This window comes from Euprymna scolopes, chromosome 4 (genome assembly GCF_053919585.1).
Source record: "Euprymna scolopes isolate OS-2025 chromosome 4, ASM5391958v1, whole genome shotgun sequence".
NCBI lineage: Eukaryota > Metazoa > Mollusca > Cephalopoda > Sepiida > Sepiolidae > Euprymna > Euprymna scolopes.
The window spans coordinates 94125112-94151442 of record NC_136485.1 but is presented as its reverse complement, the minus strand read 5'-3'; the positions used below and the strand labels follow the sequence as shown (position 1 = coordinate 94151442).

The window sequence follows — 26331 nt, the reverse complement described above, 5'->3', positions numbered from 1 at the left end:
GATGGGGATCAGAGCGTTGATGATGTAAAGATAAAAGCTTGTTTTTAGATGCATTAAAATTAACAAACCACCTCTTTCCCCATTGTATCACTTCCTCAAGATCAGAGGAGAGAGAATTGGAGAGAACTTGGTTGTTTAAGGTCTTTGATGTGCTACCATAGATAGTAGTGTCATCAGCATAAATGTCTATGAATGATGTAAGGATATGATTTGGAAGATCATTAATGTAAATCAGGAAGAGAGTTGGGCCCAGGATGGACCCATGAGGGACTCCAGCATTAATACTGTGAGCTTCTGATTTCTGCCCATCAACCACTACTCTTATGAACCTATCAGAGAGAAATGATTTAATAATTGAGAAGACATTTCCAGCTATACAGTAGTTGGAGATCTTGTGAAGTAGACCTTTATGCCATACTCTATCAAAGGCCTTTGATATGTCAAGAGCAATTGCCCTAGAAAGGTAGCCTCTGTCGAGAGATTTGCTAATCCTATGAGATATAACTGTAAGCACATCTGCTGTAGATCTAGCAGAATGGAAATCATATTGCGTATCACTAAGAAGGTTATTTTTTTTGAGATGATTGATTACTTCTCTATTTAACACAGATTCCAGCAACTTACTCATGACGCACAGGAGACTTATTGGCCTGTACTGAGAGGGAGATGAGTGATCACCTGAATTCTTAAATACAGGGCATACTGATGAGATTTTCTAGTGTGATGGGAAGCAATTCTCCTTAAGACAACGTTTAAACAGTTTTGTAAGTATGGGCACTAGTTCTGGTTGAAGTCCTTTGAGTACTATGATTGGAATACGGTCAGGACCGGTTGCTTTACTGGAATCAAGGTTTTTGATTAGCTTGGCAACATCACATACAGATATTTGTATATCACATAGCAAGATTTTCTGATACAGGAAGAAATATTGGAGGTTGGCAGCCTTGGTCACAAAGGGTAGAATTAGCTGCAAAGTTCTTGGCAAAGAGTTTGGCTTTGTCTGATGCTGACGAGATTACCTCAGGTCCATTGATGATAGTTGGGATAGAACACACGTTTCTGTTCAGGATTCTGTTTGCTATTTGTCAAAACTGGTGGGTACCAAGCCGCTGCTCAGCTACTTTGGACTTGATGTACTGAGCAGACAACTCTCTTGCATTCTTTATTACTTTTTTACAGTGGTTGCTGGCAGTCCTGAAAGCGGCTTTAGTCTCAGTACTATTACGTTGGAAGCAATGGAAAAAGTGATTTCTGTGTGCAATGGCAGCAGCACATTCTGGAGGGAACCATGGCTGGCTGTTAGGTTTTTGCTGGAATTTTTTCAAGGGTATGAAACGGTCTATACATACAATTAACCATTCCTGTCAGATCTGATACTATAGAGGACACATCCTTTTTAAACATGGAACGCAGAGGTAGATCTGATATAAATGTATGGAAACTATCCCAGTCAGCCATAGAGTATCGATATACTGTATGATGGAGAGGTACATCTGAGGACTTATTACATTTCATTTTTATCTTAATTGATACAACAGAGTGGTTGGAAGATTCACGTGGAGACAGAATGGAAGCTGAACACAGTTCAGGGCAAGTTGTGAGAAAAAGGTCTAGGAGACTTGCATACTGGCCGTCAGTACCAGGCACATGGGTGGGTTTGTGAACAATCTGAATGAGGTCATAAGCAATGGAGAAATCATCATCGGTTTATGGTAATGGTTAATTGTATTGACCGTTTCATACCCTTGAAAAAATTCCAGCAAAAACCTAACAGCTAGCCGTGGTTCCCTCCAGAATGTGCTGCTGCCATTGCACACAGAAATCCATCATCATCGGTCTTGTTTGAGTGAGTTAACCATTCCACATTGTGAACATTGAAGTCTCCACAGACATGAATATTAGCTGAAGGATAAGCAGATAGGACGTGGTCAATTTTCTCAGATATGTTTTTAAAGATAGTAACTCCGCTGTTGTGGGGGCGATAGAAAGCAAATATAAACGCAGTAGTTTGAACAAGTGCAACCAGGAAGCACATATAGGGTAAGTTAGGATCTTCTCTGGAGATGTCCCTATCACATGGAAAGCTATCCTTTATATAGCCACATATTTCATGCCCATGGCGATCTTGGGGGCGATTTGGAAGTTAAATTAGAGTATCCTTTAATTACAAACTCATCTAATGCCAGTTTCGCTTAGAAATAATATGTCTAGTTTAGTCTCCTGTAATTGGGTTTCAACCTCTGGAAGGTTAGAATGTAGACCCCTGATGTTCGAGAAGGAGACATAGTAGTGGGGGTCTATGTTAGAAGTTGGAGATCCGGGTTTAATTATGTATTTTTTATTGAAACTTTTCATGATGGAGTTTTGGGATTTGTTGACTAGGTCGATAGACTTACTTGGAGCGGGGCAGAGAGGGAAACTAAGAGAGAAATAGTAATGAAGAAATATTTTTTTTTGTAGCATATGAAAAGGTAAAGCTGTAACAATTACCCACTAATATGGCATCGAAAGGCCCCACCAGAAGCTACTGCACGGTCTAAAATCAATTCACCAAATGGCAATACAGCAGCCCCAGTATTTTGCACCTGCTGATAGGGCAGCCTCCTTAATGGTTAATCCAAGGTTCGGGTCCCTGACTATCAGGCGGTTAACGTCAGCCCAGATAAAGCGTTTACCTCCAGCACCCTTACTAGTGACATGGCTGTAGAGGCCAGAAAGGAGTTATCTCCCTTTCGCTCAGACTTTGCATAAGTGGAGTTATCCCCCTTATAAAAGGACAGGCGAATCGCCATTATTTGTTTACACTCGTTCACGGTGACACGCTGTCGGATTGGAAAACCAGCTTGCTTAAAACGCAAACCTTACATGGCGCTACGAACATATTGTCACTTTAAAACGTGAAATACTTATATCGCAGCATTGAACTAAAGATATCGTTACACTATGGAACAAGAAAACGTTCTCTTATTACGTCAACTAGTCGAGTTACAAAAAGAAAACATCGAATTACGGAAGGACATCTTACACGGACGAGCGAACACGTCGCTAACAAAAAGAATGCAGCGACCTTCTATAGGTCTGGACTCAACAGATAGCGAATGGGCACTCTTTTTAGACATCTGGTCACGGTACAAGGAGATGTGCAGACTCGAAAATCCAGCTGCAATTCGAAACGAACTGCGAGAAGCATGCACACTGGAAACGAACAGGTTACTTTTTGAGCTCGTTGGACCAGAACGACTCAACAACGCTGCAGAGGAGTACCTTCTTCATCAAATACGACTGGTGGCCGTTCAAGGCTTACACAAGGAAGTCCACCGACAAACGTTTCACTCCATGAAGCAAAATGAGGGTGAGTCAGTGACCCATTTTTTATCGAGGTTACGTGGCCAGGCGAAATTTTGTGAATTTCGTATTCAGTGTCCGAACGAACCCACTTGCCGGCAACAGGTTAATTACTCAGACGATATGGTTGCCGGGCAAATGATGGCAGGGTTAAGAAATATCGAACACCAGAGAAGGGTACTGGCAGAGGCAGCTACACTTCCTACCTTGGATCTAAAGTTTTCACGGTTGGTTTGACTGGAGGCAACAGACGAGGCAACTCCACACTTTTCCGATACCACACAACCTCTCGCGATGTCTGTGGTACAAAGGTCGAATCAAGTACAACAAATGCATGAGGCAAAGGCCCTGTCGACCCCACGGGACACCAAACCTTGCAACGGTTGCGGAAAACATCACACCGAGGTGGATCAATGAACCGGAAAGATTACCCAGCAGTGGGATTCAAGTGCCACTTTTGTGGAATAGGGCACATTAAAAAGGTGTGCTGGAAAATTAATAGATCCAAAACGGAGGCTATAAAAAGCGGGGAGTCGTTCATGTTTTGCACCACGGATAAAGCCCCTACTCACAGACACAATGAGAGACAACCGGCAAACATTCCTCACCTTGAGTGGAATGGGAAACAGTTCCAGGTGGGCACCCCAGAACCGCCCCCCTAAGTTACAGCAGAGGTAACTGTATTTGACAAGTGCCATGCGATCTTTGGAAGGGTGCCAAAGAAGCCGATGAAAATGAGCACCCACGCCATCCAAGCCTTCGCGGACACAGGAGCCCAAACTTGCTCTGTTGGCCCCGAGATTCAAGGACTCCTCGGGTACCCAAATAGGTACTTGGTTCCAACTACCCATCGGATAAGGGGTATAACAAATAGCCAGTTACACATCAAGGGGGTCCTGTTTTTACATATTAAGGTGGGATCAAGAGAAACACGACAGGCAGTGTATGTGTCTGACAACACATCCGGGCTCTACTTATCACAAACGGCACTTAAGGAGCTGAAATTATTGCCATCCAATTTTCCTACATCATTATCGCAAACAGCTCAGCGGAAACAGAAGAGACGGCCCCTTGCGGGTGCCCGCGCAGAGCACCGGCTCCGAAGAAACCAGCAGCAATCCCATTGGAGCCAACCGACATTAACAGAGAAAAATCGGAGCAATGGCTAAAGGAACATTTCAAGGCCAGCGCATTCAATACCTGTCCACACCAACCACTCCAAGTAATGAAGGGTAAACCCTTAGAAATAAAATTCCTCCCAGATGCGACACCGACGGCAATCCACACACCAATACCTGTCCCCCATCATTGGAAGGAAAAGGTGAAACAAGATATAGACCGTGACGTGGCACTGGGGATAATCGAACCCGTACCGGTAGGCACACCAACTACTTGGTGCTCGAGAATGGTGGTCACACCAAAAAAGGATGGGTCCCCAAGGCGGACGGTGGACTTACAAAAGTTGAACGAGGCGACCATGAGGGAGACGCACCACACTTCGTCCCCATTCAATCAGGTCTCGGTAATACCTGCACATACCAGGAAGACTGTACTCGATGCGTGGAACGGTTACCACAACTTACCGCTGTCTTCAGCTGCACGAAACGCCACCACGTTCATCACTGAATGGGGTCGATACAGGTACTGTCGAGCCCCTCAAGGATTCCATGGATCAGGAGATGGCTACACCCGTCGATTTGATGATATCACCATGGACATGGCTCGAAAAACTCGGTGTATAGATGACAGTCTCCTGTGGGACAACTCAATGGAATCCTCATTCTGGCACACAATTGAATATATAAACCACTGCGCCGATAGAGGGATTGTGTTTAACCCAGACAAGTTTCACTTTGCTGACATGGAAGTGGAGTTCGCAGGGTTTCAAGTAACAGCGAACGGGGTCAAACCCACAAGAAGAATGACTGAAGCCATCCTGAGCTTCCCCACCCCGACAAATATTACTGGGGTTAGGTCCTGGTTCGGACTCGTAAACCAAGTCTCCTATGCATTCTCACAAGCGGAAGTTATGGCCCCATTCCGAGAGTTGCTGAAAACAAAGGACAGGAAATTTTATTGGGATGAGACATTGGAACAGATATTCCAAGAATCGAAAAAAATAATAGTGAAAAGAATTGAGAAAGGCATCCAAACGTTCGAAATGAACAGAGCAACAGGACTCGCGACAGACTACAGCAAAACAGGGATATCATATTTTCTGTTTCAAAAGCACTGTAGATGTGAGGGGGAATTAAACATGAGTTGTGGGGATGGCCATTGGAAACTCATCCTGGCGGGATCCCGTTTTATCAACGACGCGGAATCACGATATGCACCAGTGGAAGGTGAAGCCTTGGCTCTGATCTATGGGTTGGAATCATGCCGCATGTTCATACTCGGATGCCCAGACTTGGTGATTATGATTACAGTGGATCACTTACCGCTCATAAAGATATTTTCAGACCGAGCCCTGGAGAATATAAAAAACCCACGCCTGTTAAACTGTAAGGAAAAGTCACTCATGTATAAATTCCAAATAAAACATCGACCGGGAAATCTCAACTTGGCCCCTGACTGTGCATCTCGGTACCCAGCGGGCACCCCACCAAGAGACCAGGACCAATCCATTGACACCGCAGTCAAAGCCGCCTTCACATCAATGTACGAGAATGATACTACGTTAAGAGCCATCACATAAGGAAGGATTGTGGCTGCCGGCAGCCACAGACGAAGAATGCAGGACTTTGAAAGAACTGATTCAAAATGGCTTCCCCCAGTCACGTAACAATATCCCAACCGTAGTTCGAGCCTTCTGGCCTATGCGTGAGGAATTATATTGCCTGGAAGGAGTGATCATCAAGGGGAACAAAATCCTAATACCTCGACAACTCCGTGCAGAGGTATTGGAATCTCTTCATTCTACTCATCAGGGTGTGAACGGAATGCTGGCGAATGCGAGACAACGACTATTCTGGCCAGGGTTGGATGCTAACATCAGGCAAACAAGAGCCCAGTGCCGCACGTGCAATGAAATCGCACCATCTCAGCACAGGGAACCCTTGATGTCCCCAGCAGACCCGGAATTTCCATTCCAACAAGTGGTGGTTGACTTCGTCCAGATGCAGGGTAGACACTTTATGGTATATACAGACAGGTATACGGGATGGGTTGAAGTGGCCCTAATGACATCGGGAAGAGCCAAGATGGTGTGCGATACCTTGAGGACTTGGTTCTGTACCTACGGTGTACCGGAAGAAATTTTGTCGGATGTTGGACCACCATTTGAATCCCAGGAATATGACTCCTTTTTGAGGAATTGGGGCATACGAAAACGTACCTCATCAGCGCATTATGCCCAAGGCAACGGCCGCACAGAGTTAGCCGTCAAAACAGCGAGACGTATATTGGCGGACAATACGGACAGTTATGGACGCCTGTGCCATGATCGGGCGGCCCGAGCACTACTGACCCATAGGAACACGCCTGTCCAAGATCTGGACATGTCCCCAGCCATGATGCTGTATGGTCGGGTCATTAAAGACCACCTTCCTGTCCTGCGGGACAAATACCAGGTTCGAAAACAGTGGACAGAAATAGGCAAACTAAGGGAAGTGGCAATGGCCAAAAGACACATGAGGAACGAGCAGTATTACAACCAACATTGTCACCCACTCCGGGAACTCCAGGTAGGAGATTACGTCCAGAACCAGGACGGGAACCACCCACGTCGATGGACAAAGACGGGGAGAATCATGGAGACCCAGGGGTACCGACAGTACTAAGTCCGGGTCGATGGAAGCAATCGAGTGACATTGCGCAACCGTCGGTTTCTCCACAGAATACACCCGGTAGTGGATGGCCCTCGTAACATCAGACAAGAAATCCCGAACCCACCTATAAATGTGGAGACCCCACAGGAACAAACTCCGGAGGAGGCAATGGAGGTGGAACAACACGCCGACACGGAATCCCCAAGCGAGCATGAGGAAGAAATGGAAGTGGAAGATACCACGGGAGGAGATACCCAAAAATACAGTCCTCCTCCGTTAAGGGAACCATCAAGTCGGAGGACGAGAGCCCCAAGGGGTTTGTCGCCGCAAATGCGGGGGAAATCGCACGAGTATTTCTCCACATAAAAGATGGCCACAACAACTTGCTTTTGTGGTCACGAGGGGGAGGGGCATGTAGAGGCCAGAAAGGAGTTATCTCCCTTTCGCTCAGACTTTGCATAAGTGGAGTTATCCCCCTTATAAAAGGACAGGCGAATCGCCATTATTTGTTTACACTCGTTCACGGCGACACGCTGTCGGATTGGAAAACCAGCTTGCTTAAAACGCAAACCTTACAATGGCTATAAGGATAGACATAGAAACAGAAAATTTCCAACATCTCTGGCGGCTGTTCATGCAAAATACTGCCAACCTAGAATACATTTTTTTGTTCTCCCTTTGTCAGAAAAATCACTCATAAAAATATGAGGACTGAGTCACAAATAAAGAGAAACGAGAGTAACGAGAGCTGCTAATAACGCATCCACAATGCATTGTCTACTCACCATTAAAAAAAATAAAAAATATTAGGTATTTTACTTAATAAAAGTCCATTTGGTGTGTTTAAAGGAAGGTATGGTGAAAGATTCCCCTTTCACTTACTGAAAATGAATGCAATTGCTTAATCTGTTAAGGCTATCAACTTGGAAAATCTAAACAACATTTATGGACAAGAAAAATCTATTATAAAAAAATAAAACAATATATATTCCAAATGAACTTGCCAGATAGAATCAGTACATTTTTGCACGAGAAAACCATTTACATCTTAATAAAACAATGAAATAAAGATAAAGATTAAAAACTGAAATAAATATATTAGCACTTGCATCTAGAAAAGAAAAATATTACAAATTCATAACTTAGTTCAAAGAAAATACTTTTATTAGTATAAGTTGAATCTGTTTGAACAGCAGATGAATATTCCTGAGTTGAAGATACACTTTTATGAACACCTCTTTGTATTGTCATTAATTTTAATTATATCATTCAACGTAGGTTATTGTTTGATAGTGGAAGGAACAGTATGCAGAACCAGAGGTTTTTTGCTGGGTGTGAATGTACCTTCCTCCCATCATAAAGAAAAATAAATAATGCATGTGTGCTATCACTGCTTCCCCGCTCGCCATCAGTTGCCAACCCTGTTTTTGTGGTCTTCTTCTCTTTCATCTTCATATCACTATCGAGGGCAAGCACAGTGGCTTATAGGTATAAAGAAAATAAAATAACACAAGCTCTAGAGAAACGAAAGACTCCAACACTTTCTGTAAATATTGGTTGGGTTCTGTCTGAGTGTGTGTGACACCATCACAGAAAACAGCCATCTAAACACTAAGATCAACATCTACATCTTTTGTCGAGTCTATGTTTGTCAGTTGTTGATCTGCTTCAAGCCAGAACTTACATTCAACTGTCCCAAAACGGCAACTCTCTTCAACTGTTGCAAACTCAAGACTGTAAACTGTGTTTAACTGTTACAAAATTCCTTGCCTCTCCTAAAGCTATCTGTAAGCTAACTCTAAATATATTAATGCCTATTGTCTGATCTTTTGTCTCCATTACTGCCACACCTTGATTAACAATATTATTTCAGCTGCCTTTATGTACCATGGTGAACAACTTTCTTTCTATTGTAAACCTCACTTCCTATACTTTTTTTTTTATTGATAAACTTATTCTTTTTTGTTACAGTTTTCTCTTTTTACATTCCTAACACTTTGGAGGGGGAGCATCGATAGTATCACCAATATGTTGTAACCATAATTTTCTAGAAAAATTTTTGTGTTTTGTATATTTTAAATCATTTCACTATATAAGGCTTTCAAGTGTGCAAAAGTATATTTCTTCTCGGTGTGCGTCCCCAATACCTATTTGAGTGCTATCATCAAATTTAAAGGAGTGTTCACAAAATCTGTTTTGTCAAGTAAATTCATCCTTGTTATCTCCTTTTTTCCTGCATGTTTAGTCTTAATCTAAAACTGGTGAAACTTGAAGAGTGTGACAAAATATTTGTCTGATTTGTATTCTTTTTTTAAACAGTAATGATTAGATAATTTGTAAAATTGAAAAATTTAAATGGCCACAACATTTATGGAAGAATTTTTGTTTCAGTTCTCAAATATTTTGTTCTAAAATGCAAAGAATTTAAAGATATCCACACAAATTCATTGACTACTAAATACATGTAAAATACTCACAACTTATTACTTTGGTAATGGAGGTAAAATCTTTTTCCTGAAAATGTTTATTAGAAATTAAAGTGAAAACTGAAACTACAGTAGAACCCCGGGATACGGCATTAAAAATTAATAACAAAATGCAGTACCGTATATAATATACAAGTATATAATCAAATAACATTATAAATAACAACATAAGACAGGGCAAATACCTTAACCAGGGCTTGAGAAAAACATCTCCTATAAAGTATTCCCAAGGCGGCTAGCCACTGACAATCTAGTCCTACTCCTGGCCTTCTTGTGTGATTTAATTACTATGCCTGGTGGACCTGACCTAAGAAGGTGTATCAGACAAGTAACTGGCGCCTAAAAACCAATAACTCAGGGTATGTTGTGCTTGACAGTCTGATAGGACTGATTATCTAGGAGAAGAAAAACTGATTTCCAAACACTAAAGATGTTTTCTCTAAAAAAATAAGAGTTACATTTAAACTTATAGATACCATTGTTTCTTTCTAATGATTAGGGGGGCATTGTTTTTTACTAGGAGATTTTCGGTCTTAAATTTTTTGTAATAAGTTGAATTTTATTATTTTCAGTTGGGGGATATGAATAAGAGTATAATAGTTTTTTTTCTTCTAATGTAGTTTGATTGCATTTTATTGCAAGAGAATATGTTAATAGAACTTGATATGTGATTTTGGGTGATATTATTTGTAGTGTTGGGACGATTCCTAATTTTTATACGATTCCGATTCCGATTCTGATTCCAGGAAAATATTGATTAACGATTCCGATACCAAGTACGATTCCGATTCCTAGGGAATTATTGTTTTGAAATATACCAGGTAGTTTTATACTTATGGTCTGGTAGTTCCCAAATATGTTCCCTAACTTTGGAAGAGATATTTTATGTCTACACCGTCGTGTTTTGGTTTAAATAAAATTATTATATAGTAAACTAAACGGAAAAATTAGCAAAATTTATGTTAGAGAAAATTTATTTTACTTAATTGGAATACAGAAAAAAAACCCAAAGAAAATAGAATTTATCCTTCAGAGCAAAAACAAATAAAATAGAATTTATATAGCAGAACAAAAACAAGAAAATTAGAGAATAAATTAACACGATTCATTATTTTGCTCCTCATAATTAATAGATTTAATGAATTAAATAAAAAAAAAATATAGCGGAAGAGAAAGAAAATATATACTAATTAAATATAAAAATGGTGAAAGCCAATGTCCGCCTAAAAAAGTTTAAAAAAAAAAACAACTTTATTTTATTTTACAAAACCCAAAATGAGATTAGAATTTGGGGCCCCATCGCTTCAGTAGGACCTTTTGGTGCCATTTTTACCTACTTATTCACTCGTGCCATTTTTACCGAGCACCACATTTTTGATACTGCGAGAAATACGAACCATGCTGAAATAATGTTATTATTGAAAAAGCTATTCTTTAACTGTTCTGCACTTTCACCTAACAATTTAATGAAAAAACATACCATAAAAATTTAATTCAACTTGGAAATCCCATCTAAAATATAACACGGTACGTACACTGCACAAGCACCAAAGTAAAATCCCAATTCTCGTCGCGTGGTTCCAATATGGGATCGGTTTGCTATAACGTTGTAACTAAAAACTAGCACCCCTTTCAAATGTCAAAATACTTTTGCTTGTTTTTTGTGAGATAATCTGGTAAGTGTCCAATCAATAATAATCCACTGTTCTGTTCGGTTTCTTACAATTTTTCAAAATTGCAAAAAAAAACAAACAGAAAAAAATATAGACGGGGTGATGCTCGTTCGGGTATACTCCAAAAATGTATCTAATTGGGTAAAAAAGTAACTTAGTTTGTCTTTAATAACATTTGCTTTTTTGTTTATTTATTGTTTCACCCATTTTTTTGGCATTATTATTCTCAAAGATTATTCAAAAGAAACGTGAAGGTATTGTGCAATTATTATAAGAAACTATCTTATTTATTCAATAAATATATTTTTATATTTGAAAATTAAAAGTTATTAGAACTAGAATATAGTTGAAGCCACAAAAACAATTTCTTAGTTATTTCATTTCATAATTAGCATATTCATTACAAGCACAGACTAGTTAAAATTAAATTAATTTTCAATTCATTAAACACATTTTGACTGTCTTTAAAATAGTCTAAAAGTATACACTTACATTTTTATCTTGGAAAATTTACACTGTCTTTTGTGTGTCTTGTCAGTAGCTGAGAAACATGAAAACTAAATTGTCCAAAGATATGAAAGATACCAATTAGCAGAAATAATTTCTATCTGTAGTTTGGGATTTATTGCGCCGTACAGACACATGACGCCGTTTTTGCATAAAGGTGTGAAAACTTTTGAATTCACTAATCCCTTTAATGTCCACTTTACTTGTCAACACTTTAAAATTGTTAGATTTTTTCACACTTTGTTACCATTGGCTTGCCAATGCTGGCTAGGTGACCCCCGGATATATATATATATATATATATATATATATATATGTATATCGTTTCTTTCTCATTTTTCCACAGTTAAAAAAATGAAATGTCATCAAATGATTTCAAAAGTACAAAAGTTTTCAATAAAATCGGCAAAAGATTTTCCAATGACTAATTTTTTTAAGAGTTTATAATATTCTAAAAAAAGATTTTAAATTAAAACTTAAAAATTCCATAATATATAATAAATAAATTCTATTTCCGACTATTTTCGCACCTAAGCTTGGCTGAAAATTTTTTTTGGGGGGGATTGTCACCCCTCTATGGCTGTCACCCGGGGCTGACCCCCCCCCCCTAGCTACGCTAGTGGGTATGAGCCCCTGAACCCTCAGACTATTTTCGCCCATTTTACAGCTTTCGTTAAGGTACGCTCGAGGGGCTCATACCCCCTAGCTAGGTACGCTCGAGGGGCTCATACCCCCTAGCGTAGCTAGGGGGTATGAGCCCCTGAACCCTCAGACTATTTTTGCCCATTTTACAGCTTTCGTTAAGGTACGCTCGAGTGCACACTAAGGCTATTCATGTGTCATATGTGCACCCACACTCGTATTAAAGTGACATAAGCGTAGTAATCTTTCACGGACAATTTAAAATTAGATGGAAATTAATTTTTAAAAATTGCGGATAATTTTGGAAAGGCAATTGTTTTTTTTTTTTGTAAATGTCGATAATACACTATCACAGGACTTGTCTTTAAAATTTTAATTTTCATATAATTTCGGGTGTGTTATAAACAAATATTGCATTCAAAATTGGAGCCGGCAAATAGTTTTTAAAATATGGAAGGAAGCACCTAACACGTGTTTTTGTTTGTTTATAAAGTTCATGGTGTTTTTTTTTGGGGGGGGGGGTACAAAAAACATAGGCCCCCATGTCTTTTTTAGAATAAGTTTTTTTTATTTTTTCGGGATAAAAAGAAAATTCGAAATAGGTATTTTATGAAAAGTTACTCGAGAATTGGGTGGCGTTTTCAGCACACCTAAATCTACTTTAGAAAATATATTTTTCTATACGAACGTGAGACGAGCCCTAAAGTAAAATAATACCAAAAATGTTATCTAATCTAAATTAAAACCAATATTTTATTTTTTTTTTGCGGGGGGGTGGGGTGCAAAGAAGTTCCAAAAAATATATCTAATTGCTTCATGAGCTGAATATTTTAATAGAATGTAAATTTAAAAAAAAAAAATATTTGAAAATTGACTTACCCAGTAGTTGCTTAAATTAAATTTAAAGCTGTATTTAAGAGATAGCAAAATTATTGTTTTTGTTTTTTCATTTTCTGAAGACCTTAACCGCAAAGCACCACTTAGCATGTGTAATTCTAATGTTATTCCAATGATATTCTTTTTGAAACTTCAAAAGAAGCCGACTACTGTCAAAATTTTGCGAAATAATACGTGATCAATTTCATTTTAGAGATATTTCTTTCAAAAGCCTTCTTTTAAAAAAAGAAAAAAAAAGTATATTGTGCTATTAAACCTTTTACTGTTTAAATAATTTGACTTTTCTCGTTTTATTTTAAGAAAATATGAGTTGAAAAAGCATTTTCATTCACTATTAGAAGATTTGTCAGTAAAAAAAAACAGTCGCCAAAAAGATAAGCGGTTTTTAAATTTTATTTTTACTCGCAATGTAGATCCCTGCATACTTCTTTTCAAGTTAACTCTTTTGTAGTTTTGATTACAATAGATCTGAATGAATGAACCTTGTAAGGGAGGGGGCACTAAGCATTGCCTGTTAATAATGAATTTCTTTGGTTTCTTTTTATAACATGCTACATTTCTCTCTTGCGGTTAGAAATAGCAGGGAATTTTTTTCTTTTTTTCAACATCAGACTAAAAGAATCGTAATGAAGGAATCGGAAAATAAAGGTATTTTTTTAACGATGCGATTCCGATTCCGATACCTCACAAAATACACGATTCTTACGATTAACGATTCCGATTCCGATTAATCGTCCCACCACTAATTATTTGTAGTAGTATTTTTAAGTTTTGAAACAGTTATTTTATTTGTTCATCACCAATATAGTTAGAGACTCTGGTATTGATAAGAACTTATTTTATATTAGTTCAAATGGTTTTAGCGGAGGAGTTTAGTTTTATGTTTTTGACAATGGCTATTTTGTAATGAAGACATTTGCTCTTGAAATTTAAAAGACAAAATTTAAATTGGTTTGTTTTGTATAATCAGAGGTGTTAAATGCATTGTTAGAAGTGTCAATAAAAACAACAATAAATGGAATTTTGTTATTTACTCTTCCTTTTAATATTGTTTTTTTTTGTTTTCAATGTTTTTTATTATTGTAATTTAATTCAATTCTCTAAGAAGTAAAATTCTAATTTTTCTGGTTTTCTAACAAATTCTAATTTTCTTTTTCAGATCTGACATTTGGTTTATGGTAAATAATCTCGCAACACGTTTGTCCCAGGTGGATATGGTGAAATGCATTACTCAAGATCTTGTGGATATATTACATAATCATTTCAAAGAAATTCGAATGGCTTCTAAGAAGTAAGTAATTAAAAAAAAATCGTAGTATCAAAATTTCCCTTGTAAATCTTTAAGGAATTTGTATTAATACGAAGAATACAAAAATGTGTATGATTAGAAATGGTTAATTCTAATTGGTTTTTATTCTATTATTAAGACTACTATTGCTATAAATGAAAGTCAAATCATTTTCGTACTAAATATACCTTTGCTGCAAATAAGTGTTTTGCAGCAACAATTAAGGTGAAGTGAAATTGTATTTGCAAAAAGGGAATAGAAAGTGGACAGTGGATTTACTTTCGGCAGCCTCATCATTCTTGCTTTCTTTTGTCTTTTAGTTCTCACATTTCATGAGTGATGTTTCTGATAAAAGGAAAAGAATTGCTGTTTTCTAGGTTAGAATCTATCCATCGTTAACTAGTTAATCTTGAAATATTTTTTTAGTTGCTTACATCAAGTTGATTAATGCTTTGTCTGGAGCAATTTCTATTAAAAAAAATGTTATTGCTATGTAATTGAAAATGTGATTACTTGTAGATTTATATAGCTTTCAATGTTAGTAGTGTATTCTAATAATTTTTTTTTTTTTTATTGATGTTGAATTTAAAAAATGTTAAATGTTTATTTAAAGCATTCAATAAAAATTTGCATGGTCACATAAGAATGACATAAGAATTTGTAGAAATTAATGTCAGTTTCAGGCCGTCTCAATTTGATAAGTAATAACAATAAATATATATCATTTTCTTGAGTTGCATAATGCTACTATTACTCCACAGATATTAATGTTTCTTTAGAATCCTAACACTATAAATTGCTTTACCTTACTTTAATCAAAAAAATATCTTTTAAAAACATTAATAATTTTGTTAAAATCTGGTGTAATGATAAAGCAGTGTTTATTTAAATAAAACAATTGAACTATTTAAAATGAAAGAAAATGAACTTTATGATAGAAAATGCAAGGCTGATAAGACTTGTGATAAGTCATCTAAAATGTGTTCACAGTGGATGTTTTCATTATCATCAGAATCACATTCCACTAGTTTACCATGAAATAACTAAATTCAATATTCTAGATAAACCTGTTATAAATAGTTCTTAATTTTAAATCTTAACAAGTAATATAGTAATTTACTTTAATATACACTTTTTAATTTCATATTTTCACTATTTCTACAGGTCTAAAGAAGCTACTTCACTTTATAAATACACCATATATCCCTGGTTAGAAAGTGATGAAAAAGAAGTTGAATTTTTACGACTTTTAACTGAAACAGTGATGTTCATCATTCTACCCAAAAGTCATGCCCAGTGTGATGTTGTTCGCCATTTGCTCAGAGAAGTCTTTACTGTGTCTGGTAAATGATGTCATTTATAATTTTTTTTGTATATTTTTAGTATCTGTCATGGATAATATTGAAAGTCAAAATAGTTTTTATAGTAATTAAAATAAAATTACAGTATTGTTTTTTTTTTTTTTTTTAAATATTTAAAAAATAATTCTATGAAGCTAAAATGAGTAATAATATATTTTCAAGTTTTTTTTTGTGCTATTGTTAATTCGATGAAGAGACAATCTAAAGTGATGCAGCCTAAATTTTCATGATTGTTAAATTCTCTTATTTGCGAATGTTATCTTTAAAAATTCTTTTAATATTCAGGTTACTCTCATAATCCAAATTATTTTTTGTTAAATCTTATTTATTATTAGTAAGATAAATGAACCTTTATTGATTCTCCAAATATAAAAGCATATCAGATGATGAAATGACAAATTTGATGTGTGTGTTACTTCCTTGTGTTTGCGATTGAATTTGATTGCATGAGAAAAGAGTGTGTAGGACCTCCTGTCTTAACAGCTACCGAGAAACTATATCTAAATCATTTGATATTTGCTTGACTTAAATCCTTGGTACTAATTTGATTGGTTGCCTATATCAAACTCTAACCATTCAGGAACAATCTCTTTGGGAGCTAGACACCGATAATTGTGCATAAAACCAGACCCTAAGTTTCAAAGATGGTGGCAGGTCTGTCAATTGAGGTATGGAAGCAGAAAATGGATACAATACTGCCTCTATTCTTCAAAACTGCTTACATATATTTGGGCAAAATATTAAGATTTTTTTGTTAATATATTTTTTTCTAACATATTTACATTATTTTCTCCAATATAGTTACTTTTTTTTTTTATATGTACTATATTTAAATATACCTTATTTAAACCTGCACAGTCTATTATGATCGTCACAAACATAAAAAATATTTTTATAGTTAACTATATTTTACATTTATTTTTTTCACTCCTTTTATAATAATATATAAACTTTCTTTATCAATTGATTTTATGTTTTTAATCAAATATCTTTTTCAAATAACTGTTTATATTTTGTCAAGCTGTTCAGATATTTCTGTGGGACTAAAAAACACAAAATAAATTGATAAAAAGTTTACGTATTTTTATATATTTATATAGACACCTATTCCTAAAGCCTATATAAACAATTGCACATATTTTGCACACAGGGAGTCAGCAAGAAGGCCAAGTTGCTTAATGAATCTTTGTATCGCAAAACATTTTTTCTTGGCATGCAAATTGCTGGCATCGACTGCTAATGGAGTTACTTTTAAATAATAATAATACGAGGCAAGTCAGTCTCACAAACACTCTACTCTAACTTGTGTATGTATGGTTGTAATAACATTTTTCTTGTCTTAAGTTTCTCCATCAAGATACAGGAACATTTAATAATATATTTTTTGCAAAAATTTAAACTAATGAATAAAAGAATGGATTCAGAATAGAACTGTCCACTGTTTCAATATGTGAAGGTACAATGAAATTTACAGGGACAAAAGAAAATCCTTATTGATGAATGTAAAATCCTTATTATGCATGAATGTAGAATTTAAGTTAATAAATTGAAAAATTACAACTAATAAATATTTGGGTTTGTTTCAAGTCAAATTCTATTTCTAAATTTACAGTTCACAAGTAATGAAACAAAATTTAGCCCATAAAATATTGGAACCTGGTGATTTGAGTAGTGGTTAGAGGAATGAGATTGACAGAAGAGTATTTTTTTTACTATCTCTATAACATTATTAATTTAATCAAATTTTTGGTTGGATTTAATATTTAAAAAAAAAGTCAGTTGGAAATAAAAGTATTTTTTGATTTATATATTTTATTTCATGAACACAATGTAAACAAAACAAAATTAGGCACAAGGCCAATCAAAAAATGGAGAGGGGGTTCTGTGGTTATCCTTGTAACTGTAACTTTGGTGATTAAGCTAATCATAGCTAGAATTCGTATTCTCCATAATACTACATTCACACTAAGAGTTGTCCTTACTTAAGAATCCCAAATCAAATCCTATTTTTTTTCTTTTTAATTGTCTAATTTAATTGTCTATGAGCAGTTAATATGTTACTATTTTTTTAATTTTTTTAGTTAATATTTAAAAAAATTTGTTTTTAGCAATATGATCGCCTGTAGATAGCGACACTATTTTGTAAGCATTTTGAAGTATTCATTTATGTAAGAAATATTTTCATTCGGAATATGAGAATGTCAGGTGTCAGCCAATCAGAATGGGCATAATATGCAAAAGGAGCTGTTATCACTTAGAAATCAGAAAGACTATCTCATGTTTATGTATCTATGGTCCAGTTACGAGTGGTAAAATCACAATTTTCAATTTATTAACTTAAATTCTACATTCATGCACAATAAAGATCTACAGATATAAAGATTTCCCTCCGGTGTTGACTGATGGGACTAAATATTTGCAGTGGAAAAATAGGAACTCCTTCCTCTGAAGATGTTGTGATTGTGATGATGTTGCTCCTAGGATGCAATGTAACATTTTATTATAGCGATCTAGCTTATCTGAAATGGTGGTCAGAAGTTACATAAAATAGTGGTTATAGCCAAGATGTATTAGATTTGTATGTGGCATCTGTTGTTGCAAATCTACGATACTTTGGTCTAGAGGGGAATTTCTGCAGTCATTTTATTATATATGAGATTAACAGATTGTAAAAAATGCACAAAGAAATTCAATTTACTCTGAACTCATAATTGTTTCAGTTACTTGGTTTAGAAAAACTTACAAAAGAAACCAGTAACACTATGATTTTTGTCAGTAAAATGTGAATAGATTACTGTGTCATCGGTCTACCGTAGAAAAAAATTATTCATGTTCGATTTTTTAAGTATATTTTTTAATTATTTACTATTTAGAAAATAGCATAGATAAAAATTTTTTTTGATTATTTACTATTCAAAAATGGTATAGAAAAAAACAATTTTTTTAATTAACTTTGTCTGTTTATTCATAATAAGTTTTAAGAGGCAATCTTCCACATTTTTGTCCACAAACTCTGAAAAATTTAATCATTTAAAAAAATATTCCGAAAATCTTTTGAAATTTCACAGGCAAAAACCATCAAATGAATAATAAATTTTTTTTTGTAAAACTTAAATAATTTAAATATATTTTCCAATTTTTTTTTTCCTGAAAAATTGAGAAAAATCATATAAATTGGCAATGATTGGAACCCAAAATGAAAGCTATCATATTTTATCATTCCAGTATATTTTATTATGTAAAAAAACTATGAAAGCACCCCCTCTCAATTCTGATAAGATTGCGAGGGGGGGGGGGCAAATATGAGAATTTATTTTTGTATATTGTTCTATTTCAGTTTATATTTAGTTGAACCTTTTTTAAATAAGTCTTTACTAAAATTAACGAAATTGATCAATTATTTGATGTTTGATAGAATATTAAAAATCGCATTGTTTTCATTGTTTCAAATGCGTAGAAATAACATTGAGTTCCATTTTTTTCCGTTTTTAGCTTTTGGGGAAAATTCACCAGTTTTACAGAGAGTATAAAAATTATGAGATTTTTTTAGCATCTTTCTTCTTGAGAATACTGCAAAAATTACAACAAATCAATTTTATTTTACAAGATTTTACTGTCATTATTTGTCATAGGGGGTTGAAAATTCGCCTTTATTATGGTTATATACCTAATTTTAGAAGTCTTTGAGATCTTTGCTTATCCAATGGTCAGTAGATATTCTACTCACAATAGAAAGACAAAAGTCTGTAGCTGCACTGATCAAATCTTCACCCTGTTATGAATTCTTAAACATTGTTGGTGTTTCCAGCAAGACAGTCGTCTATTTCATTGATTTTGCTGCTGCATTTGATTCTGTCGACCTTGGTACTCTTTGGAAGGTTATGCAAGCAGATGATATATTGCCTAAACTTCTCCGTCTTCCTAAAGCATACCACTGCTCAATACATATGTACAATACTTAATACTTTGAAATATGGTTTGGGATTTGGAAAGGATGTGTTCTTTCACTAACACTTTTCAGTTGTTATTAGTTGGATTACCTTGAAGGACTTTAGTTTCCAGGTCTCACTGTTGGTCGCAACTTAACCATCAAAGACTTGAATTAGGGAGATAATATCACGCTACTCTGTGAAACATAGGCTGATGTCCAGTTTGTTATTTATGAACTTTATTATGAGGATGAAAATAGATGCCTCAAAGATAAAGATATTGCCATCTTTGCCTCAACAGATAAGTCATCATTCTCAATGGTGATGTTCTTGAAGAAGTTGAAAGTTTCAAATATGTATATACACGCATACTGTTTTTAGAGATACAAAATTACAATATTACAATTAGGAAGGGAAGACTTTTATGATTCATGATTAAAAGTAAATTTGTGTATATATATATATATATATATATATATATATATTCCTTTAATCTTCTCTCCAAAAAAGAGGGCGAAAAAAGGGGGAACAGGAGAGGAAAGAAAGATAAATGGGGAGCCAGCTGACCGGTTTCGACCCTCGCTTCTCAAAGCTGTATCGAGGGAATTTTTAAAACAAAGAATGAAAAAGTGATTAAAATTGCGTTTTATTCAATTTACGGGGAGAAAAAAAAAATTGGGAAAACAATTAAAATAAAACAGCGTTATGGTCGAATACCCTAAAGAGAATCACGTTCAAACTCAGGAGGCATTCCCTTTGCTTGCAAAGGGAAGGTTTTCTAAGTTGAACTTGAATAGTCTCCAAGATCTTAAGGTGATATAGTGAATGAGCACGACTAAGAATAGAAAAAGAGTCCATGCTAAAGTTCGCTGCACAAGACGGGTTTTTAAGTAAATGATCAGTAATTGAGGACCCGTATGTGTTAGTAACGACGTCCGTTGCCCTAATTTTACTGGGTACATGTTCTTGGATTCTTCTATTTAATCTTAATGTCGTTCGACCCAAGTAGTTGGCATCACAACCACATTCAAAATTGTAAATAACGTTACTATTATGGTAGGGGGGATGGTAATAAAGTTCTTGTAGAGAACACAACACGCACATTGGCAGCAAAATAACATCCATGAACTGCTGAACTTATTTGTTTGGCAAATTTCTCACTTACTGTACCCAACCAAGGCAAACGAAGATAAATTGGACATTTGGCTACTATGTTCTCTTTAATTCGAGAGAATTCACCAATTTCTTTTGAATAACTGACCTAATCACATCTAGTGGGTACCCGTTTTTGGATAAAGTGTTTCCAATTCCTCATCTAATTTTAACTTGGAACAAATCATAAGGGCACGATGTGTTAGGGTCCAAATTAGATTTATCTTACGTTTTTTAGGGCAAAATGAATCCCAACGAGTGTACAAACCTGTAAATGTTGGTTTGCAGTATATAGATGTATGTTAACTAGATGGCGTTTTTGTTACCAATACATCAAGGAGAGCTATGGATGAATTGCACTCTCCCTCATAGGTGTACTTTAACGCGGGATACATTCCATTGAGTAAGAAGAAAAAGGTGTTTGCTTCCGTTTGGTTATTAAATAAACAGAATATGTCATCAACATATCGGAAGTACACTAATGGTTTTATGGGTCCAGATAGTAAGCGCTCTTCATAGAACCCCACAAAAATATTTGCCATGGTCGGTCCAAGTACTGAGCCCATGGCCACACCATCTTTTTGCCGATACATAATATTGTTGAAACTAAATTCCACAGATGTCGTGGCAAATTTCATAAGTTCAATAAAGATGTTTTCAGGAATAGAAGGAGGTGATATCCAGCCTCAATATAAAAAATCTGCACAGATATCTATAGTTTCCAAAACAGGGACACAAGTAAAAAGATTGCTAATGTCATAAGAGCACATAAATCTATTAACAATGTTAGGATTTTTAATAAAATCAGCAAAATAAAATGAATCTTTAAGACAATATTTACTATAATGTTGTAAAACAGGTTGTAAAATGTCAAAGATCCATTTTGAGACCTTGTGTTGCGATGACCCTACCATGGAGAGAATGGGCCTTAATGGGATATCCGCTTTATTATGGTCTCCCTAAAACCCATAATAATAAATAACTTGAAAGATATTGTAAATACCTGAAAAATGAATTGTGAATGCTCAAAATAGAGTACTTTATAGAGGTGGAATCGAACCCAAGACACCAAGTTACAAGACTGGAGTGGTCTTGGCGTCACATCCTCATAGAAGTAGACTCACCCGCTTGTATGAGAGGCAAGAGCAGGCTACTTAAACAAGACATTCACAGCAACCGGTATGCTTTCAAATATAGGTTGTCTTGCCGACACTTTACATGGCGTCCCCAATATAGGAAACCTGCTACAAACAACGTTGGAATATGGACGAACAAACGCAGCAGATATTACTTCAACAGATCCTCGAGCTACAGCAAGAGAACATTGCCCAGCGAAGAGACGGAGGACAGTCAGCAAGCCACTTACAAGGAGATCCGACAGACCTACCATAGAACCGGACTCAAATGATGGTGACTGGGCGATATTCATTGACTCCTAGAATAGATACAAGGAGATGTGTGGGTTGATGGAGCTAACAGAAACGAGCTGAAAACGGGCTGTTCCCCAGAAGTAAACTGGCTGTTGTTCGACATGGTAGGAGCAGAAATATTGTCACTGAAGAACAGCTGCTACGACACATAAAGCTTGTAGCCATCAGAAGCTAACACAAAGAAGTGTACTGGCAAGAATTCCACTCCGTAAAGTAGAAGGAGAGGGAATCGGTTACGGATTTCGTGGCACGACTTGGATCAGTCATAAAATTCTGCAAGTTTTCAGTGACTTGTCCGAACAGGATAGGATGTGGTCGGAAAGTCAACTACTCCAACGATATGGTAACAGGAAAAATGGTGGCAGGGCTGGCAAACCTGGAGCATCAAAACAAAGTGCTGTCGAACACTGGAAGAAAAGTTCAACAGGCTTGTCAGCCTGTAGACCACGGACAAGTCTATCCCCATCTCCACAGAAGTGTATACCCTACTACAACAAGCATACAGAGGTCGGGCCGCAGACAGCAGCCTTGATAGAACCAGATTGTATCAACTTGTCACAATTGCGGCTTCACCAGGCATTTAAAAAGGGTCTGCTGAAAACCGAAGCAGGGGTCCAGCAACAGATCTACAGCGGGAGTGGTCGGAACAGAATCTAGAACTTTCACTACCCAAGGACACAAAAAGGGTCGTAACCGGATGATTTGCCAAGATGGACAAATAAAAAGGAGAGGTGAAGTCAACCTGACAAAACCAAAGACTGTGCCGCACCTTATTTGGAACAAAAATAAGTTCCGAAGAGGTACTCCTGATCCAACACCAACCCTGACGGTAGAGATTCCAGAGGTTCATGCAGAATTCTGGCGCATTTCCATAGGGTCAGCTGGCCTCCATACTCACCGGATTGATGCGATCGCAGATACTGGGGCACAGACATGTTCTAGCGAACCAGAAATCCCAAAAATTCTGAAATTTCCAGACAAATATTTAGTACCGACAAATCACCGAATTCGAGGAATCAGAAAATCTACTAAACATTAAAGGCGTGATATTTGCTAAAAATCAGAGTAGGATCGCAGGAAACACGTCAGATTATATATTTATCAAAAAATACATAAGATTTCTGCCTGTCTGAGTCAGCCCTAAAAGACCTTGGTCTGATATCAGAGAACTTGACAGACCCAACTTCACAGCAGAACTAGCGACGGTGGAAAGGCACCATGTGGGTGCCCACAAAGAACTAATGTCTCACCTAAGCCAAACAGTATCCCTTTTGCCCCTATGGAAGAAAACAGACCTCGATTGGAACGATGGATGAAGGAGCATTTTGAGTCCAGTGCATTCAATGTATGCCGACATCAACGGCTGTAGGCGATGAAAGGAAAACCCATGGACATTACGTTCATCCCGGAGGCCAAACCCTCAGCTGTCCACACCCCAATCCCAGTCCCACACCATTGGAAGAAAAGAGTCAAGGAGGACCTCGACCGAGACGTGGCATTGGGCATCATAGAACCTGTACCAGTGGGTACATCTACAACATGGTGCTCCAGAATGGTGGTTGCACCGAAAAATGACGGGTAACCGAGGCGTACGGTAGACCTACAAAAGCTCAATGCCGCTATCCTACGGGAAACCCATCATACACCGTCTCCTTTCAACCAGGCATCGCTGGTGCCTGCGAAAATTAGAAAAACCGTCTTGGATACATGGAATGGCTATCATGGCCTAACCTTTTCCCCATCAGCAAGAGATGCAACTACCTTCATCATAGAATGGGGTAGATACCGTTATCTTTGGGCACTACAAGGATTCCAAGCAGCAGGAGATGCATATACATGCAGGTTCGACAGATCACTGTAGATATGCCCAGGAAAACAAGATGTATAGACGACACGATACTATGAGACGACTCTATTGAAACATCATGTTGGCATACTATGGAGTACATAAATAACTGCAGCAAAAATGGTATCATATTCAACCTCCAGAAATTTCACTTCGCAGAAAAAGAGGTGGAATTTGCCGGGTTCTTGATAACGGAAGACGGGATAAAACCCACCAACAAAATGACTGAAACAATACGGAATTTTCCGATGTCAAAAAATATAACCGACATAAGATCCTGATTTGGAATGGTAAACCAGGTAGCCTATGCTTTTTCTCAAGCCGAAGTAATGGCTCTGTTCTGGGAGCTGCTGAAGACAAAAAATCAAAAGTTCTACTGGGACAACACACTCGATCGAATCTTCGAAGAGTTGAAAAGAAGGATAACCGGAGAATGGTGTAAGCTTCGAAGTGAACAGACCAACTTGTTTGTCGACGGACTTCAGTAGGACAGGCTTGAGATATTTTCTTTTCCAGAAGCACTGCAACTGTGCCACTGAAGCTGGACCGAAGTGTGGTGAGGACCACTGGAGATTAATCCTGGCCGGCTCCCGATTTACTAATGATGTAGAGTTCCGATATGCACCAGTTGAAAGAGAGGCCTTGGCATTAGTCTACGGACTGGAAGCATGTCGCATGTTCGTTTTGGGATGCCCTAAGCTGTTAGTCACCGTGGACCATAAGCCCTTGGTGAAGATCTTCTCAGACAAAGCTCTGGAGAACATAAAGAACCAGAACGGTCCTTGATGTACAAATTTCGAATAAAGCATCTCCCTGGCAAACTGAATATGGCACCAGACTGTACATCGAGATGCCCAGTAACGTTAAGCCAGGAGGAAGCAAACGAAAAGGACATCACACAAACCATGGATAGTGCCATAAGAGCATCATTTAACTCCACCTATGAGCAGGACCCCAAATTAAGGGCAATAACATGGGACAGGATTGTGGCTGCAGCTGCTACTGACGAGGAATGCCGTCCCCTTGCCGAATTCATACAAAATGGTTTTCCTAAATCTCGGCACAACCTGCCGGAGACAATTCGCCAGTTTTGGCATATGAAAGAGGAGTTATATTGCTTGGAAGGGGTGACGATAATGGAAAATAAAATACTCATACCCAGAAAACTATGTGTGGAGGTACTGGAATCACTCCATTTGGCACATCAATGGAATGTTGGCAAATGCCAGATGATGACATTTTTGGCCAGGACTGGATATGAGCATTCATCAGACCCGGGCCCAGTGCAAAGTATGCAACGTAATAGCTCCGTCACAACCTAGGGAACCTCTAATGCTGCCCTTGAACTCCGAGTTTCAGAAGACAGTGACATTCATTTCAGAAGACAGTGACAGCTTTTTCAATTTATGAGGGAAGAATGACCTAGTATATGCAGATTGATACACCGGATGGGTAGAAGTCACTCTGATGTTGTCCGGGAATGCCAAGGTCACATGTGATACCCTACAAAACTGATTCTACATGTACGGCATCCCGGAGGAACTGTCAACCGATGGTGGACGACCGTTTGACTCCAGTGAATATAACCGGTTCTTAGATAATTGGGGCATAAGGAAACGAACATCATCGGCATATTACCCTCAAAGCAACGGGAGAGCAGAATTGGCCGTTAAAATGGCTAAAAGGATACTTATTGATAGCACGGACAGTGGAGGTTGCCTATGCTATGACCGGGCAGCTAGATCCCTACTGACTCATCGCAACATCCCGCTACAAGACTTACATATGTCTCCAGCGATGATGCTCTATGGTCGCATGATAAAAGACCATCTACCAGTGCTCCAGGACCAATATCGAATCCATAAATGCTGGAGAGAAATCAGTCATTATAGGGAAACAGCGATGGCAAAAAGACACTCACGGAATGAAAGGAAATACAATCTAAAAAGTAACCCACTTCAGGAACTGAAAATCGGGGAAAGACAGGGAAAGTTCAAAATCAAGT

The 26331-nt window shown here is 37.1% G+C and overlaps 1 protein-coding gene across 6 annotated transcripts in view; it reads left to right on the top strand.

The window, feature by feature from the left end:
* LOC145268864 (sorting nexin-25-like) overlaps nucleotides 1-26331 on the top strand; it is a 631480-nt gene that overhangs the window by 222320 nt on the left and 382829 nt on the right. For all 6 annotated transcript variants that reach the window (XM_080124584.1, XM_080124583.1, XM_080124587.1 and 3 more), the window contains exons 4-5: nucleotides 14480-14611; nucleotides 15773-15951. In XM_080124584.1, the coding sequence (XP_079980710.1) occupies nucleotides 14480-14611; nucleotides 15773-15951 (311 nt within the window). The remainder of the gene's footprint in view (nucleotides 1-14479; nucleotides 14612-15772; nucleotides 15952-26331) is intronic.